Here is an 18,503-nt window from a genome sequence, read left to right as displayed (position 1 = left end):
TGGGTCCAAACTGGGGTGGCATGGTGAGCAAAAGAAGATGGATTAAACCCAGATCTAGGACTGGGGGTGAGTGTTTGACAATGTTCAGCATTCCGTGGGTCCCGTGCTTCCAACCCTGATTTGCGGCATGGTGAGCAAAAGAACGATGGATTAAACCCAGATCTATGACTGGGGGTGAGTGTTTGACAATGTTCAGCATTCCGTCCATCACTTGTTGTTTTTGACATGGACCCTGGTGCCAGTGGCGGCTGGTGACATGGACCCTGGTGTTGGTGACATGGACCCTGGTGCCAGTGGCAGCTGGTAACATGGGCCCTGGTGCCAGGGGCGGCTGGTGAAATGGGCCCTAGTGCCAGTGGCAGATGGTGACATGTGCCCTGGTGCCAGTGGCAGATGGTGACATGTGCCCTGGTGCCAGTTGCAGATGGTGACATGTGCCCTGGTGCCAGTGGCAGATGGTGACATGGGCTCTGGTGCCAGTGGCAGCTGGTGACATGTGCCCTGGTGCCAGTGGCAGCTGGTGACATGGGCCCTGGTGACATGGACCCTGGTGCTGGTAACATGGGCCGTGGTGCCAGGGGCGGCTGGTGACATGGGCCCTAGTGCCAGTGGCAGATGGTGACATATGCCCTGGTGCCAGTGGCAGCTGGTGACATGTGCCCTGGTGCCAGTGTCAGCTGGTGACATGTGCCCAGGTGCCAGTGGCAGCTGGTGACATGGGCCCTAGTGCTGGTAACATGGGCCCTGGTGCCAGGGGCGGCTGGTGACATGGGCCCTAGTGCCAGTGGCAGATGGTGACATGTGCCCTGGTGCCAGTGGCAGCTGGTGACATGTGCCCTGGTGCCAGTGGCAGCTGGTGACATAGGCCCTGGTGCCAGTGGCAGCTGGTGACATGTGCCCTGATGCCAGTGGCAGCTGAAGACATGGGCCCTGGTGCCAGTGGCGGCTGGGGACATGTGCCCTGGTGCCAGTGGCGGCTGGTGACATGGGCCCTGGTGCCAGTGGCAGATGGTGACATGGGCCCTAGTGCCAGTGGCAGCGGGTGACATGGGCCCTGGTGCCAGTGGCGGCTGGTGACATGTGCCCTGATGCCAGTGGCAGCTGAAGACATGGGCCCTGGTGCCAGGGGCGGCTGGTAACATGGGCCCTAGTGCCAGTGGCAGATGGTGACATGTGCCCTGGTGCCAGTGGCAGCTGGTGACATGGGCCCTGGTGCCAGTGGCGGCTGGTGACATGTGCCCTGATGCCAGTGGCGGCTGAAGACATGGGCCCTGGTGCCAGTGGTGGCAGGGGACATGTGCCCTGGTGCCAGTGGCGGCTGGTGACATGGACCCTGGTGCCAGTGGCAGCTGGTGACATGGGCCCTGGTGCTGGTGACATGGACCCTGGTGCTGGTAACATGGGCCCTGGTGCCAGGGGCGGCTGGTGACATGGGCCCTAGTGCCAGTGGCAGATGGTGACATGTGCCCTGGTGCCAGTGGGAGCTGATGACATGTGCCCTGGTGCCAGTGGCAGCTGGTGACATGGGCCCTGGTGCCAGTGACGGCTGGTGACATGGGCCCTGGTGCCAGTGGCAGCTGGGGACATGTGCCCTGGTGCCAGTGGCGGCTGGTGACATGGGCATTGGTGCTTGTGACATGGACCCTGGTGCCAGTGGCAGCTGGTGACATGGGCCCTGGTGCTGGTGACATGGACCCTGGTGCCAGTGGCGGCTGGTGACATGGGCCCTGGTGCCAGAGGTGGCTGGGGACATGTGCCCTGGTGCCAGTGGCGCTGGTGACATGGACCCTGGTGCCAGTGGTGGCTGGTGACCTGGGCCATGGTGCCAGTGGCGGCTGGTGACATGTGCCTTGGTGCCAGTGGCGGCTGGTGACATGGGCCCTGGTGCCAGTGGCGGCTGGGGACATGTGCCCTGGTTCCAGTGGCGCTGGTGACATGGACCCTGGTGCCAGTGGCGGCTGGTGACCTGGGCCATGGTGCCAGTGGCGGCTGGTGACATGTGCCTTGGTGCCAGTGGAGGCTGGTGACATGGGCCCTGGTGCCAGTGGCGGCTGGTGACATGGCCCTGGTGCCAGTGGCAGCTGGTGACATGGGTCCTGGTGCCAGTGGCGGCTGGTGACATGGGCCCTGGTGTTGGTGACATGTGCCCTGGTGCCAGTGGCGGCTGGTGACATGGTCCCTGGTGCTGGTGACATGGACCCTGGTGCCAGTGGCGGCTGGTGACATGGGCCCTGGTGCTGGTGACATGGACCCTGGTGCCAGTGGCGGCTGGTGACATGGACCCTGGTGTTGGTGACATGTGCCCTGGTGCCAGTGGCGGCTGGTGACATGGACCCTGGTGCCAGTGGCAGCTGGGGACATGTGACCTGGTGCCAGTGGCGCTGGTGACATGGATCCTGGTGCCAGTGGCGGCTGGGGACATGTGCCCTGATGCCAGTGGCAGCTGGTGACATGGCCCTGGTGCCAGTGGTAGCTGGTGACATGGGCCCTGGTGCCAGTGGCAGCTGGGGACATGTGCCCTGGTGCCAGTGGCGCTGGTGCTGGTGACATGGACCCTGGTGCCAGTGGCGGCTGGTGACATGGACCCTGGTGTTGGTGACATGTGCCCTGGTGCCAGTGGCGGCTGGTGACATGGGCCCTAGTGCCAGTGGCAGATGGTGACATGTGCCCTGGTGCCAGTGGCAGCTGGTGACATGGGCCCTGGTGCCAGTGGCGGCTGGTGACATGTGCCCTGATGCCAGTGGCAGCTGAAGACATGGGCCCTGGTGCCAGTGGCGGCTGGGGACATGTGCCCTGGTGCCAGTGGCGGCTGGTGACATGGACCCTGGTGCCAGTGGCAGCTGGTGACATGGGCCCTGGTGCTGGTGACATGGACCCTGGTGCTGGTAACATGGGCCCTGGTGCCAGGGGCGGCTGGTGACATGGGCCCTAGTGCCAGTGGCAGATGGTGACATGTGCCCTGGTGCCAGTGGCAGCTGATGACATGTGCCCTGGTGCCAGTGGCAGCTGGTGACATGGGCCCTGGTGCCAGTGGCGGCTGGTGACATGGGCCCTGGTGCCAGTGGCAGCTGGGGACATGTGCCCTGGTGCCAGTGGCGGCTGGTGACATGGGCATTGGTGCTTGTGACATGGACCCTGGTGCCAGTGGCAGCTGGTGACATGGGCCCTGGTGCTGGTGACATGGACCCTGGTGCCAGTGGCGGCTGGTGACATGGGCCCTGGTGCCAGAGGTGGCTGGGGACATGTGCCCTGGTGCCAGTGGCGCTGGTGACATGGACCCTGGTGCCAGTGGCGGCTGGTGACCTGGGCCATGGTGCCAGTGGCGGCTGGTGACATGTGCCTTGGTGCCAGTGGCGGCTGGTGACATGGGCCCTGGTGCCAGTGGCGGCTGGGGACATGTGCCCTGGTGCCAGTGGCGCTGGTGACATGGACCCTGGTGCCAGTGGCGGCTGGTGACCTGGGCCATGGTGCCAGTGGCGGCTGGTGACATGTGCCTTGGTGCCAGTGGAGGCTGGTGACATGGGCCCTGGTGCCAGTGGCGGCTGGTGACATGGCCCTGGAGCCAGTGGCAGCTGGTGACATGGGTCCTGGTGCCAGTGGCGGCTGGTGACATGGGCCCTGGTGTTGGTGACATGTGCCCTGGTGCCAGTGGCGGCTGGTGACATGGTCCCTGGTGCTGGTGACATGGACCCTGGTGCCAGTGGCGGCTGGTGACATGGACCCTGGTGTTGGTGACATGTGCCCTGGTGCCAGTGGCGGCTGGTGACATGGACCCTGGTGCCAGTGGCAGCTGGGGACATGTGCCCTGGTGCCAGTGGCGGCTGGTGACATGGACCCTGGTGCCAGTGGCGGCTGGGGACATGTGCCCTGATGCCAGTGGCGGCTGGTGACATGGCCCTGGTGCCAGTGGTAGCTGGTGACATGGGCCCTGGTGCCAGTGGCGGCTGGGGACATGTGCCCTGATGCCAGTGGCGGCTGGTGACATGGCCCTGGTGCCAGTGGTAGCTGGTGACATGGGCCCTGGTGCCAGTGGCAGCTGGGGACATGTGCCCTGGTGCCAGTGGCGCTGGTGCTGGTGACATGGACCCTGGTGCCAGTGGCGGCTGGTGACATGGGCCCTGGTGCCAGTGGCAGCTGGGGACATGTGCCCTGGTGCCAGTGGCGGCTGGTGACATGTGCCTTGGTGCCAGTGGCGGCTGGTGACATGTGCCCTGGTGCCAGTGGCGCTGGTGACATGGGCCCTGGTGCCAGTGGCGGCTGGTGACCTGGGCCATGGTGCCAGTGGCGGCTGGTGACCTGGGCCATGGTGCCAGTGGCGGCTGGTGACATGGGCCCTGGTGCCAGTGGCAGCTGATGACATGGGCCCTGGTGCCAATGGCGGCTGGAGACAAAGGCCTTGGTGCTGGTGGCATGGGCCCTGGTGCCAGTGGCGGCTGGGGACATGTGCCTTGGTGCCAGTGGCGGCTGGGGACATGGGCCCTGGTGCCAGTGGCAGCTGGTGACATGGGCCCTGGTGCTGGTGACATGGACCCTGGTGCTGGTAACATGGGCCCTGGTGCCAGTGGCAGCTGGTGACATGGGCCCTGGTGCCAGTGGCAGCTGATGACATGGGCCCTGGTGCCAGTGGCGGCTGGTGACATACATAGGTGGTGGGGCAAGCTAATCAATTATTTCAACCCACTGATAGGCACTGATAAATCAGCAATGCCTTTAGGCTCAACACCAAAGCTCTCAATCACGGCTCGTTATAAACAGTGTTTATAACAGACTACAGCTGAGAGCTCTGGAATTGAGGCTGAAGGCAGTGCAAGTTTCTCTCAGCTCTGGACAATAGGTCATTAAATAAAAAATAAAATGTGTACTTACCCCGCTGGCTCACATAATCCAGTCCTCTGCGTTCTTCCAGTCTGTTGGAGCACATAGTGTCAGAACCAACTCTTGTAACCAATCCAGACGCTCCTCTCATCCTGTTAATAATATTCAAGCAGCATGAGAGAAGTGCCAGCATTGGTCGGACTGGGCTGGAGCGACACTCCCTAGGGGCATGCGCCTGCTCTACACCCAGTTTTCTAAGATGGAGAGGCTTAAATTGTGCATGTCGGGCTGGCCTTCACAAGACAGCCAGCCAAAGTGACACCTGCACTTTAAACTGGAGCGGGCACCACTCCTCCCCTGCTGACATTCAGCTACAGTATTCCCTTCCCACCCTGACACTTGGCTTGGGTTGGAGCTGAGAAAAATAAAATAATAAATACATTTTATTACCATTTTATTTTTCACCTTTGTTGCTCCTCAACAGTGGGGCGACGCTGCTCCGCTCGAATGGGGTAGCCGCAGCTGCCTGGTGGAAGCAAGTAAATTGGCCCCCTTGACTGGTGTAGAGGTAGGAAATTACAGTATCATCAGGGTTAAAAGGGTCACAGAGGGCTCTGGTGCCACTGCACCTGCTGTATCAATGACAAGATAAACAGAAAGGACCATATTTATGGCCAAGTCACACTGACTGGGAAAGGGCAGGAATGGGCTGGGTTTAAGCCAATACAGCACAATTCCTGTCCCTTCCTTGCAATGGCGCCCTTTTGGCAGCCTAGCACCAACGCGGGCAACCTTGCGCCATGCTGCAGTCTGCCTGTCTTGCAGCAGGATTGTTTTTGTGCAGGGAGGGGCACCTTCCTGCACAAACACAATCCCCTGATGCTTTTTTCTCTTCCCATGTGTGCTACAGGATGCCGCTGATGAATACGTGCTCCCAACTGCTTATACGCAGCGGCGTACGCCAGAGACGCACTGAGGTGCTATTTGTCGTCCCCGGGGAGAACGTAACCATTCGATGACTGCTAATGTACGATCAAGGAATAATGATGCAAACCATACAAACTTTGATTGGATTGCACAAGTAGATTATTTTCTGAATTTTACAATTATGCTGACAGCTCCTCCTCAAAACTCTCTGATACACGGTCTTTGTTGTGCACCAGGTGTGTGTTGTGTTTTTTTCTCTGTGGGGTGATTATCATCACTATGATACAAACTGTGTTATTTTAATTGTTCGCCTGGTTTCTTATTTCCTTTATAGGGTCGAGCACACAAGTGCTCCGTCCCTGTTGTAATCTCTGTGGGCTTTTAACCACGCCCATGTCACACCCGTCATTTTCATTAGTTCGTTGGCTTGCCTTTTAAAAATCGATTGATTCCATTTGTGAAAGACATGCATACGTCATACCTTTTCTGCTGTTTGTCCCTCCTCGAGCGCACCGCTAAGATACTGAAAACATACAAGGCTCCGTGTTTTCAGCTGGTTTCTGGGCTACTTTATCTTTTCGTTTCCTGTGCAGCGTGATCTCACTGGGCAGAAGTTGAGCGCTTTGCATGACATCGACCCTCTTACATGGATAATTGCACTTTTGCCAGTATCATGGATAATTGCACTTTTGCCGATAAGTTTCACTGCGAGCGAACTTCTGTTTCCTTTACTGTGTCTCCTTCACGTTCATGGCGACCATCAGCTCACATATGTGAAACTGTTATACTTTTCATTATTAGCTTATGTGGCAAGAAAAATCTGGTTAGGAGTTTACAAAGCTAATAGCTCTAACGCGAGCAAACGTGAGAGCCGTTGCATTGAAAATGCTTGTTACTTTATGTAACTGTTGAAAACATCTCAGTATGCCCCGGGACACCAGGGGGCGCTCATCCTCTCTGAAGCTTGTTTGCAGAAGGATGGCCCAGATACCCTGGGCTGAGTGGTGGAGGCTAGGGACCGCCAGCCCACTGGTGCACTACTCCCAGTGAAGCTGAGTGTCTGTTTATAACCTACTAGGGTAGCGTAAACCTGATCTGTGAGTGGTCAAGCTCAGTGGCATGGCAAGGATGCAATGGGCGCTAATTCAAGCAAGGAAATGCGGTCCCCCTTCTGGTGGTAAAAGCAGCCCCTCACCCCCCTGAAACCTAGTGTCACTGTACCTGCTGCACTGTTGATGACTGCCCCTGGTGATGCTAAGGGTCTGGTTATTGCCACTGGGATCTTGTACGCATGCTTGGCAAGTTGGCTTGTTAGCTGTTGGGTAGATAACTGACTGCCAGAGCAGTATCTTTTGAGATGCAAGAAAGGACCAGGAGTTGTGACCATGAACTTGTTGAAGAAAGTTGGGGGAACATGAAATAAATTGACACACAGGCGCCAACTCCAATGGAAGCAGTAGTGCCAGGCAGGAAAAGAGACCAGAAAAGTCAATGTGATGCTAATGTTTCTCTTTCAGTACATACAGAAGTTTTCTTTTTATTAACTAATAACCAGTCCTAAAAGGTGACATGTACAATTGTCCTGGTCGCACTACGAATCCATCCTTCTTGAGGCACACCCATTTAATCATCATCATCATCGTCATCATCGTCGTCGTCATCATCGTCGCCATCATCATCATCGTCGTCGTCGTCATCATCATCATCATCATCATCGTCGTCGTCATCATCGTCGTCATCCTCGTCATCGTCGTCATCTTCAGTGTTTACCTTCCCAGACAGGACGTCTTCGACCCAGTCCTCGAGCTCTTCGGCGGTGGGCAAGTCATCGTCATCTCTGATGTCCATCCAGATGCTATCAGCCTGTGAAGAGAAGACAGAGGCGGTCAGAGATGCTGAGAAGGGACGGTGGTCCTCCAGCATGAAGGAGACAGCCTTGGATTCACTCTGGATTCATATTCTTTCAAATGAGGTTCATGGTTTAAATCTACGGTCCTATTGGCTGAGTGGGAAACCAGGGTAACTAATGAGATGGGAAGGACCCGCTGGCAAACGATGGATGCAATGTGCCCCAAGAGCCCGGTGATGAGCGGGCAGTCATGAACGAAGAGTTAGGAGTGAGACTGGTTATCGTCTAAAAAAGGATATAACAGCTGAGCTGTATGCTGGTCGACTGTGAGCCGCCGTAAAGGTGTATCCGTTGGGTGACCACCACACTCATGGTACTACAGATGTGGACCCGATTCACAAAGGTAAACTTAGACCAAAAGTTTGTTACCACTTCTCAGTATTCACAAAACTACATTTTGAGTAATATGTTTACGTCCGCACTCGGAGTGGAATCTTCACACTCCGGGTGGAACCTGCGCACTTGGGGAGCAATCTCACGCCCAAGTGCAGATATTACACTCCGCGCCAAGAGAGGAATCTCTGCACCCGGAGTGGATATTCTGCAATCGGGGTGAAATCTCCGCACTCGGGGCAGACCTCGGCCCGTGTGCGGAGATTCTACTCTGAGTGCAGACTTAAAGCTACTACTTCTAACTTAGCTTTGTGAATACTGAAATGTAGTAAAGTTACATTTTCAGCGTAAATTTAGACCAAAAGTCTAACTTTACCTTTGTGAATCAGTCTGCAGTCCTGAACTTTTCACCTACAAATCACTGTTTTCAGGCGTGTTAGTCTATTTAGCTTAATGTGAGCAAAACAAGCCTACAACAACCAGAATGCATTGGGATATCACATGAAAGTCCAGGTCTTGAAGCAGGAGCCTCAATGACCTGGCAGGAGGAGGCACCCTGCGAATACCTGAGAGTTTATGCAAGTATTAGAAGGTTATATCAGCACAGAGGGAACAACACATACATCAGTGATGGATACCTGTAGTAAAAGTAAAGTTGTGTATTGGCTTTTACAGTTAGGGTGATAAATGCTTTATGGGGAGCACTGTAGGGTGGAGGGATGGAAGGAGGTTCCATTTCTTTTTGGATCTTGCTTTTCATGTTACAGTGCCGAGGTGGTCAGAGCTCCCTTCAATCAATCAAGGATTTATTAAGCACATAAATCACCTGTGAGGATCTCAAGGCACAGGAAAAGTAAGGAGAGCAGCAGCAGGAGCAATGAAGCCGCATGGGGAGAGCTGGGCCTGGGACCTTCAGAGTACCGTTTGAAGGGAAATGTCCCTAACCACGCTTTGTAAAGAACAAGGAAGTTTCCCAAGCAAGCGTTACCACGCTTGCCGGAACAACGCATGGCTTTTTCTGTGCCTTAACCACGCGTGTGCTAAAGTACGCATTTGCGTGGTTGAGGCACAGAAAAATCCATGCATTGTTTGTGAGAGAACGTCAAGGACGCAGTGGGGTAAGTGGGGCTAGGGCAGGGGTGGGGGGTGGATTAAGGGATTGGTGATTGGGGTGGGTGGGCTATTTTTTTTTAAGGCGTAGGGGTGGGGGTTTGTATATTTTCTTTTGGGGCTTAGGGTGAGGAGGTCGGGCTATTTGTTTTTTTTAGGGATGGGAGTGGGGGGAGTTTGAGTATTTTTTTTAGTTAGGGGTTAGGGTGGGGGCAGGGTAGTTTATTTGTAAAGGGGTGGGGGAAGGTTTAAGAAAGGGTGGGAGAAGGGAGGAGACAAATGGAGGAAGGATTAGGAGAGGATGGTTTGAGGTAAGTGGGGTTGGTGTTTTAATTTTTAGCAGTTGGGGTAGATTTTGGGTTTAAGGTGGGTGGGTGGTGTTGGGGTGCTTTAGTTTTTTGGGGCAGGAGTGGAGGTTTGGGGTAGTTTTTTTTAGGACTCACGGCGGGTGCGGGGGACAGGGAAGCTCAGTTTGTAGGGACAGGGTTGGGGGGTTGGGATAGTTTTTTTTTTTTTAGTTTAGGGATCAGGGTGAGTGGGGGGTGTTGGGGTAGTTTAGTTTTATGGGGCACAGGTGGGAGGGTCGGGGTACTTTTTTTAGGATTCCGGGTGGGTGGAGGGTTAGGGTAATTTAACTTTTAGGGATGGTTTTTTTTTCAGGGCTTAGGGTGGGGTAGGGGATTGGGATAGTTTACTAATGGGGGAAGGTTTTAGGGCTCAGGGTGGGTGGCGGGTGTCAGGGTAGTTTAGTTTTATGGGGTGGGGGGTCAGGGTTGTTTTATTTTTAGGGTTCAGGGTGGGTGGTAGGTCGTGGCACTTTAGTTTTTCTGGGGCAGGAGTGTGCGGGTTGGGATAGTTTTTTTAGGGCTCAAGGTGGGTGGGGGTGTTGGGGTAGTTTTGTTTTATGGGGCAGGGGTATTTCTTTTTAGGATTGAGGGTGGGTGGGAATCAGGGTAATTACATTTTTAGGGGCAGGAGGTCAGGATAGTTTTTTTTTCCGTGCTTAGGGTGGGTGGGGGATTGGGATAGTTTAATCATGAGGGAAGGTTTTAGGGTTCAGGTTGGTTGGTGGTGTCGGGTAGTCTAGTTTTATGGGGCAGGGATCTTTTTTTTTTTAGGGTTCAGGGTGGGTGGTGGGTTGCGGTACTTTCTTTTTTCAGGGGCGTGGGTGTGGGAGTTGGGATAGTTTTTTTTTAAGGCTCATGGCAGGTGGGGGGTCGGGGTAGTTTAGGTATTAGGGGGTGGTAGTTTTGGGCATCAGGGCGGCTGGGGGGTTGTATGATAGAACTACGCATGCCATTTCACATGCCATTTCCACACATGCCTTTACTAGGCATGGTTTTACAACTAAGGGCCAGATGTAGGAAGCCTTTTGCGCCTCGCAAACAGCAAAAAACGCAGTTTGCGAGGCGCAAAAGGCCATCAGCGATGCAGAATCACATTTTGCGAGTCGGTACCGACTCACAAAATGTGATTCCGACTCTCAAATAGGAAGGGGTGTTCCCTTCCTATTTGCGACCGCATCACTCGCAGTTACCATCCACTTGAAGTGGATGGTAACTCATTCGCAAAAGGGAAGGGGTGCCCATGGGACCCCTTCCCCTTTGTGAATGCCCACAAAAATATTTTTTCAGAGCAGGCAGTGGTCCTACGGACCACTGCCTTCTCTGAAAAAAACGAAACCAAATGGTTTCGGATTTTTTTTCTTTTTGCAGCTCGTTTTCCTTCAAGGAAAACGGTCTGCAAAGAGAAAAAAAAAAACTGCTTTATTCAAAAAGCAGTCACGGACATGGTGGTCTGCTGTCTCCAGCAGGCCACCATCCCCGTGAGGGCCTAGACTCGCTATGGGGTCGCAAACTGCGACCCACCTCATGAATATTCATGAGGTGGGTCTTTGCGACCCCATAGCGAGTCGCAGAAGGTGTCTGAGACACCTTTCTGCATCTCGTATTGCGAGTTGCAATTTTACACGTACCTACATCTGGCCCTAAATTCGTTGTAAATGCATGTGTGGTAAAGGCATGCGTGGTAAAGGCATGCGTGGAAACAATGCGGTCATGGTTCCAACCATGTTGCTAAAGCATGCATTGTTCCGGCACACGTGGTTCCATCATACAACCTCGTTTGACTTTTAGCTGCTCCAAATTGCCCCGGACGCGACCTTTTGACCCTCATAAGGACTATAATATACTAACCTGGAATGGTAACGGTGTTAATGATAAAATCAAAATGGGGGCGGTCCTGTCATCCATCAAACGATTCCACCCCTCGATCCTAAAGTTTGAGGAGACTTGCTTCTTTTTGGGTAGATATGGGTACTCCAGGGTATACCACTCAGGATATCCCTGAGGTTCCCAAGGTGTGGCTATCTTTCCTAAGTTGTACATAAAGTATCCACGGACCCCTGGGGTCACTTCGTAAGGGATACAGGGGTCTTTGAGGGCAGTGGATTATTGCTTCTCGGAGTTTACTCTCCCTCCGCTTCCTAGACCCCACACTGGAGGCCGTCTCTTAGTTTTTGGATAATTCTGCTTTAAATCTGACCATTACTGGGGATGATTTCGATGCCATAGTAGACATCCAATCTGACACAGATTTCTGTTTGGTGGCCCCCCGATCCCCACGTCTCCATGAGTGGGCTGGTGTCCTGGGGTTTGTTGACATCTGGCGGCTACGCCACTGTGAAGATATGCAATACACGCAGTGGCGTAGCATGGGGGGTGCAGGGGGGGCCGGCAATCCACGGGTTAGGGGGTTCAAATTACTTGCCTTGCCCCGGGTGCTGACACGGGTTAGGGGGCGCAAATTACTTGCCTTGCCCCGGGTGCTGACTCGGGTTAGGGGGCGCAAATTACTTGCCTTGCCCCGGGTGCTGACAACCCACGCTACGGCCACTGAATACACACACTACTCTCTCATGCTTCCCACCCCTGGATATCACCTAGTTTCTTTTTACTCCCTCTACAGCAGGAGTCTTCAAACTGGGGGGCCTCAAGTGGTTCCAGGGGGGCACAGGCTCTGACCAAAAGAAGCATTATGTTATTAACATGGCTTTGTTTTAAGCTGAATACAACGAGGGGCAGTGAACCGCCCTGTAATGGGCCATCACGGACATGCATTGTCATGTATAACCAAGCTGGGAGTGTGTGTCAAAGGGAGGGACTCCAAATACTCTTCAAAACCCCCAACCACCCCCACTTCTAATAATCACACTGTGGATACGTTTACACGTTAGTAAGTCCTGCCTGACCAGAATAGTATGTTTGGCATCATGTATTTGATTGCATTATTAAAATGGTAGCAGAACTTCAGTGCAATGTTTAAATAAGTCTACAAATGTTTAAACATTGGCAACCTCATGGAATAATTGTGAACATTTCTGAGGGCAAGGCTAATTACTTGTTTTCCACTGGGAGGGGGCGTAGAATTAAAAAGTGTGAAGACCACTGCTCTACAGACATCAGTGATACCTCCTAAGCGCACATGCTCCCAAGAGGGCTCTCGGACCACCCTCCCAGGATGCTGACTGCTGGTAGAGAGTGGCTTGGATCAAGGGGCCGGTCACCTGAACGCCTGGTGGTTCCTGGATGATTCCTCTACAGAGTTTCTCTGTGGCATCATTACAGGCTATTTCGCATTGAATGAGGGCACAGACTCCTACCTGACCACACTCTGGGAGACCTTTAAAACAGTTCGAAGAGGGGGGAGCATTTTCCTACATATGTGCAAAACTAGAGACTGTGAGGGAGAACTCCTGCGATGGGAAACGTCCTTAACCACGTATTGTGAACAACACAGACATTTACGACTCAAGCGTAAACAGGCTTGCCGAAACGACGGCTGCCTTTTTCTCTGCCTTTACCATGCATGTGCCAAACTACGCATATGGGTGGTTAAGGCAGAGAAAAAGGCCAAGAGCAGGAGAGGACGTGGTGGGGTAAGTGGGGCTGGGGCAGGGTTGGGGGTAGTTTTTAGGGGTGGGTTATTTATTTAGGGCTCAGGGTGGGTTGGGGTAGTTTAGTCTTTAGGTGTGGTGGGATGGGCTAGTTTTTTGTTTAGAACTTATTCGGGGTAGTTTAGATATTAGGGATGGGGAAGGTTTTAGGGTTCGGGGCAGGTGGGGGGTGTCGGGTAGTTTAGTTTTAGGGGTGGGGGTAGTTTATTTTAAGGCTTAGGGTGGATGGGTGAGAAGATTGCCAAACCATCTCCACAACCCATGTATGTTAATGGATATTTCCCTAAAATTTGGTGGTAGACCGTCTGTATGATCCATACAGATGTGACGATCAGAAATATAAGGCAACACAAAAGAGGGGCCAATATGCATCCTTGTTTAAACCATTCTGAGCAGGTATTTCTGGTGAGAGCATAATGTTATGATGTAATATATTGACCTGTAGCACGTTTCTGTAATGTTCTATTTCCTTGCAAAATCATTAAAAATAACTTATGAAAAAAGTAAAGCTGTGTGATTCTTGCACTGTGAGAGATCCACTGCAGAACAGAAGGAAACTGTCTGGTTAGAAGTTCTGGTTAGAATCCAGTTGAATCAGCATGAGGTAGGTGAATACAGTGTCAGCCAAGGAGGGAAGCTCACCATGCCCTGCAGCAGGGCAACAGAAACTGCTGAAACGTATATGTTCCGAGAGCTACTTGGGCTTGGCAAGAGAGTAGGTGCAGGCGGTCTCATTGTGGTTACCTTTTAAACAATGTTATGTTATGTTAATTTTATGTGTAAAGCACTCTGCTGCCTGAAAGGCATCGTGGCGCTGAGGAAAAAAAAAGTAAGCCACAAAACGAAGCAAACTTCAACTATTGCACAATTAACCTTTCTTAAAGATAATAAACCACCACAGGCTGGCAAATGAATCAGGAGTGATTTCCAGGCTGTTGCTGCCACAAGTAAGAATCCATGCCCACCTTGTTTAGTCTGAACTTAAAAACCACCAAGGGAAGAGGGTCAGACGTCCTCAGCTGGTGCAAAAAGAACATAATGTAATGTAATGCAACATTGATTTGTAGAGTGAAAACTTATCCCGTGAGGGTATCCAGGTCTTGAGTAGGTGGGGGCTCGGCAGGCAAAATATTTGCTGTACAAACATCAGGGTCAAGTAGCTGAAAAGCATGGAAAACAATGCAAAGTGCCCTAGAAAGAATCCTCTTAGATACCGGAAACCAATGTAGGGCCTTGAGTGTGGACGAGGCAGAAGAGCTCCAGGACCACTGAGGAGCAGGTCTAGTGGGAGCATCTTGGGTTATCTGCACCAATGCAGGCTCTTGATCATGGAGGAGGCAGACGAGCTCCAGGACCGCAGAGGAACAGATCTAAATGCAGCATCTTGATCATGGAGGAGGCAGACAAGCTCCAAGCCCACGGAGGAGCAGGTCTAGTGGCAGTATCTTGGGTTATCTGCACCAATGCAGGGCCATGAGCGTGGAGGAGGCAGACAAGCTCCAGGACAGCTGAGGAGCAGGTCTAAATGCAGCATCTTGGGTTATCTGCACCAATGCAGGCCTTGAGCTTGGAGGAGGCAGATGAGCTCCAGGACCGCAGAGGAGCAGATCTAAATGCAGCATCTTGGGGTATCTGCACCAATGCAGGCCTTGAGCGTGGAGGAGGCAGACGAGGTCCAGGACCGCTGAGGAGCAGGTCTAAATGCAGCATCTTGGGGTATCTGCACCAATGCAGGCCTTGAGCGTGGAGGAGGCAGAGAAGCTCCAGGACCGCTGAGGAGCAGGTTAAAATGCTGCATATTGGGTTATCTGCACCAAAGCAGGCCTTGAGCGTGGAGGAGGCAGATGAGCTCCAGGACCGCAGAGGAGCAGATCTGAATGCAGCATCTTGGGGTATCTGCACCAAAGCAGGCCTTGAGCGTGGAGAAGGCAGACGAGCTCCAGGACCGCTGAGGAGCAGGTATAAATGCAGCATCTTGGGGTATCTGCACCAATGCAGGCCTTGACCGTGGAGGAGGCAGACGAGCTCCAGGACCGCTGAGGAGCAGGTCTAAATGCAGCATCTCGGGCTAACCAATGCAGGCTCTTGAGCATGGAGGAGGCAGACGAGCTCCAGGACCGCTGAGGAGCAGGTCTAGGGGCAGCATCTTCGGTTATCTGCACCAATGCAGGGCCATGAGCGTGGAGGAGGCAGACAAGCTCCAGGACAGCTGAGGAGCAGGTCTAAATGCAGCATCTTGGATTATCTGCACCAATGCAGGCCTTGAGCTTGGAGAAGGCAGACGAGCTACGGGACCGCTGAGGAGCAGGTCTAAATGCAGCATATTGAGGTATGTGCACCAGTGCAGGCCTTGAGCGTATAGGAGGCAGACGAGCTCCAGGACCGCTGAGGAGCAGGTCTAACTGCATCATCTTGGGTTATCTGCACCAATGCAGGCCTTGAGCATGAAGGAGGCAGACGAGCTCCAGGACAGCAGAGGAGCAGGTCTAAATGCAGCATCTTGGGGTATCTGCACCAATGCAGACCTTGAGCGTGGAGGAGGCAGACGAGCTCCAGGACCGCTGAGGAGCAGGTATAAATGCAGCATCTTGGGGTATTTGCACCAATGCAGGCCTTGAGCATGGAGGAGGCAGACAAGCTCCAGGACTGCTGAGGAGTAGGTCTAAATGCAGCATATTGGGTTATCTGCACCAAAGCAGGCCTAGAGCGTGGAGGAGGCAGACGAGCTCCAGGACCGCTGAGGAGCAGGTCTAAATGCAGCATTCTGGGCTAACCAATGCAGGCTCTTGAGCATGGAGGAGGCAGACGAGCTCCAGGACCGGTGAGGAGCAGGTCTAAATGCAGCATCGGGGCTAATCAATGCAGGCTCTTGAGCATGGAGTAGGCATACGAGCTCCGGGACCGCTGAGGAGCAGGTCTAGGGGCAGCATCTTTGGTTATCTGCACCAATGCAGGGCCATGAGCGTGGAGGAGGCAGACAAGCTCCAGGGCTGCTGAGGAGCAGGTCTAAATGCAGCATCTTGGGGTATCTGCACTAATGCAGGGCCTTCAGCGTGGAGGAGGCAGACAAGCTCCAGGGCTGCTGATGTGATGGGGCTCCAGTTTGTTAGTTGACGGACGTTCTTGGTGGTGGTGGGCAGTTGACTGATGAGGCCTTCTGCAGTGTTTTGGAGTGCAAAGTCAGACAGGCTGTTGCAGAGGTCCTGTGAAGGGTTAATGATGTTGGTGGCTGCAGCTGGGTTGGAGAATTCTCTGACAATGTTGAAAAGCTCTTTGCCTGAGTTGGAGCAGGATTCCAGTCACAGTGCCGGGGCTGCTTTCTTGGCTTTTTTGATCTGGCTGTGATACCTTCTGAGTGTGGGTATGTAGGTGTCTCTTGAGGTGCTGTCTCAGATGGCTCTCCATCTTCTCTCTAGTTGCTTACAGTAAGGTTTGGAGCTTCAGAGATGTTCAGTATATCAGGAAGCTTGAGCATTTGTTCTGGTTTGCCTGACGTTCTTCAGGGGAGGCGGTGTGATAGCGAGGTCTGTGATCCAGTTATTGAAGGTGGATAGGCCATTCTGTGTGTCACCTAGTAAGGATAGAAGCTGTAGGTGATCCTGTTGCTGGCTGTGAAGACGGGGTCGAGGATGTGTCCTGTGTTGTGACTCTCTGGCACTGGATTGGGAGCATTACTAGAGAAACGGTAGGTAACAAGTAGTAACTGGGTTGCATCAAGGGAGATTTGGCTTGTTCATTCCTCAGTCTCATTCTGCGGTCCTTGAAGTACCTCTGGGCTCTCACAAGCAGCTCTCTAGTGGGTCTCTCTCTCTTGCAGCACACCTTTTCTGGGTGCTATGTCCCATCGGTCTCACTGCGAATAGCGGAAAAACTAGCTTACAACATAAACAAGCTGTACATGGACTCTGTTGCCAGTCTTAGAATGCATGGGAAGCTAACCCTTGGCCTCACTCTTTGAACTATGTATACTTTTACAGGGCCTTCCTGGTTCATGCCTTCTCCAGGTCCTGGTGAATGAATGAATGAATAATATGTCATTTATATGATGCATCATTGACCTCAACAAGAGGTATGCCCCATACTTGAATGAAAAGAGAGATGAAGAGGAAAAACGGACATCTCGTTAGCTCTTACAGAGCTAAGTCAAATAAATAAGTCTTGAGTTGTTTGTGCAAATTCAGTAAGTTGTGTTATGACCTCAGTGAGCTAGGCGTGACATTCCACGCCTCCATGCAAATGAGGGAAGGCCCTCTAATGTTAGCGTTTATGCTACATATGTGCAGTGCTTTCTGTATTGCAGAAGGGGCTGCACAAGCGTCTGCGTCCCCTTCTGTAATACCATTTGGCCCTGGGAAGCACAAAGCCCGGGCACACGCCTACGGGGCACTCTGTGTAATGCGGCCCCTGGTGCTCTGCCGCCCACCTACCATCCTCTGTTTCTTGTCCTTCTCCCCCATCCAAGTAAGAATAAAGGAATACCTGAGACCCTATTATGCATAGGGCGCACTTTCTCTGTTTGCGCCATGGGGCACTTTAAAAGAGGTCCGCCCTGCACAGAGAAAGTGCGTCCTATTACATGGAATGTGCTGCCCCTAGGGCAACTGTGAACTTGTGCTGCTGTGGGGCAGCACATTCAAGTGAAACATGGAGCTGCTTTGAAGCAGGCGCTCTGCGTTTCACTGTTCTGGCGGCAATCTACCTGCACTTTTAAGGGGGATTTGAGATCCCCTTGCAGCGGGTGCAGTGAGTGACTGCACCTGGTGGTAAGGAGATGTCTCAGGGGTCCATAGGCCCTTCTTCCCCCCCTCCATAGGGCAGCCATCAGGGGGTGCACTGACAGTGCCAGTGTGCCTCCTGACAGCTTCTTTGCCTCTGCGCCCGCATCTATAATATGGCGCGGGTGGAGGGGCAGAGGCGTGGCCCCATGCAAATGAGGGAACACCCTCTGGCAATAGCGCCGGAGCTATATGTGCGCCAGCACTATCTGTAGCACAGAAAGGGCGCACAAGGGTCTGATGACCCTTTCTGTAATACCAAAGTGCCTAGAGGCATGCAAACTAGGTGCACATGCCCATTGCACCACCAAGGCATTTTGTATAATATGACCCTCGGTGTCTTGTCACCGACCATTACTCCCCTCTGTGTCTTTGATCCGCCCCCCCCACCAGAAGCTGCATCCTAGTGCCACTCTGTTGACAGTGAGTTTCTGAGCGCTATGTCAATGTCTGGAATTCTCCAGTGAGGTGTGGTCTTTGCAGACCGAAGAGTGATAGACAAGATGGCGACTGAGGGTGGTGAAGTGCCACCTAACCTTCTCTGCCCCCCAGGGACTGGGGAGGGACAGGATAAGGTAGGTGGGGCAGGAGGCCATCTTTTGCCAAATCACATTGAGGTCTCTGAAGACTCTGGAGGGGGCGGGTTCACTGTGAGAGTGAGCACTTCCATGGGTGACGT

At 53.3% G+C, this 18,503-nt stretch overlaps 1 protein-coding gene across 1 annotated transcript in view; it reads right to left on the bottom strand.

Moving 5' to 3' along the window:
• Nucleotides 1–7,247: 7,247 nt before the first annotated feature.
• The window catches only part of CASQ2 (calsequestrin 2), a 116,972-nt gene continuing 105,716 nt past the window's right edge, over nucleotides 7,248–18,503 (bottom strand). Inside the window, exon 11 of the mRNA XM_069202980.1 lies at nucleotides 7,248–7,605. Coding sequence (XP_069059081.1) covers nucleotides 7,366–7,605 — 240 coding nt within the window. The 3' untranslated portion in view covers nucleotides 7,248–7,365. The remainder of the gene's footprint in view (nucleotides 7,606–18,503) is intronic.

The sequence above is a fragment of the Pleurodeles waltl genome, chromosome 8 (genome assembly GCF_031143425.1).
Source record: "Pleurodeles waltl isolate 20211129_DDA chromosome 8, aPleWal1.hap1.20221129, whole genome shotgun sequence".
In the NCBI taxonomy this organism is placed as follows: Eukaryota; Metazoa; Chordata; class Amphibia; order Caudata; family Salamandridae; genus Pleurodeles; species Pleurodeles waltl.
This window is presented reverse-complemented; position numbering and strand designations above follow the sequence as displayed.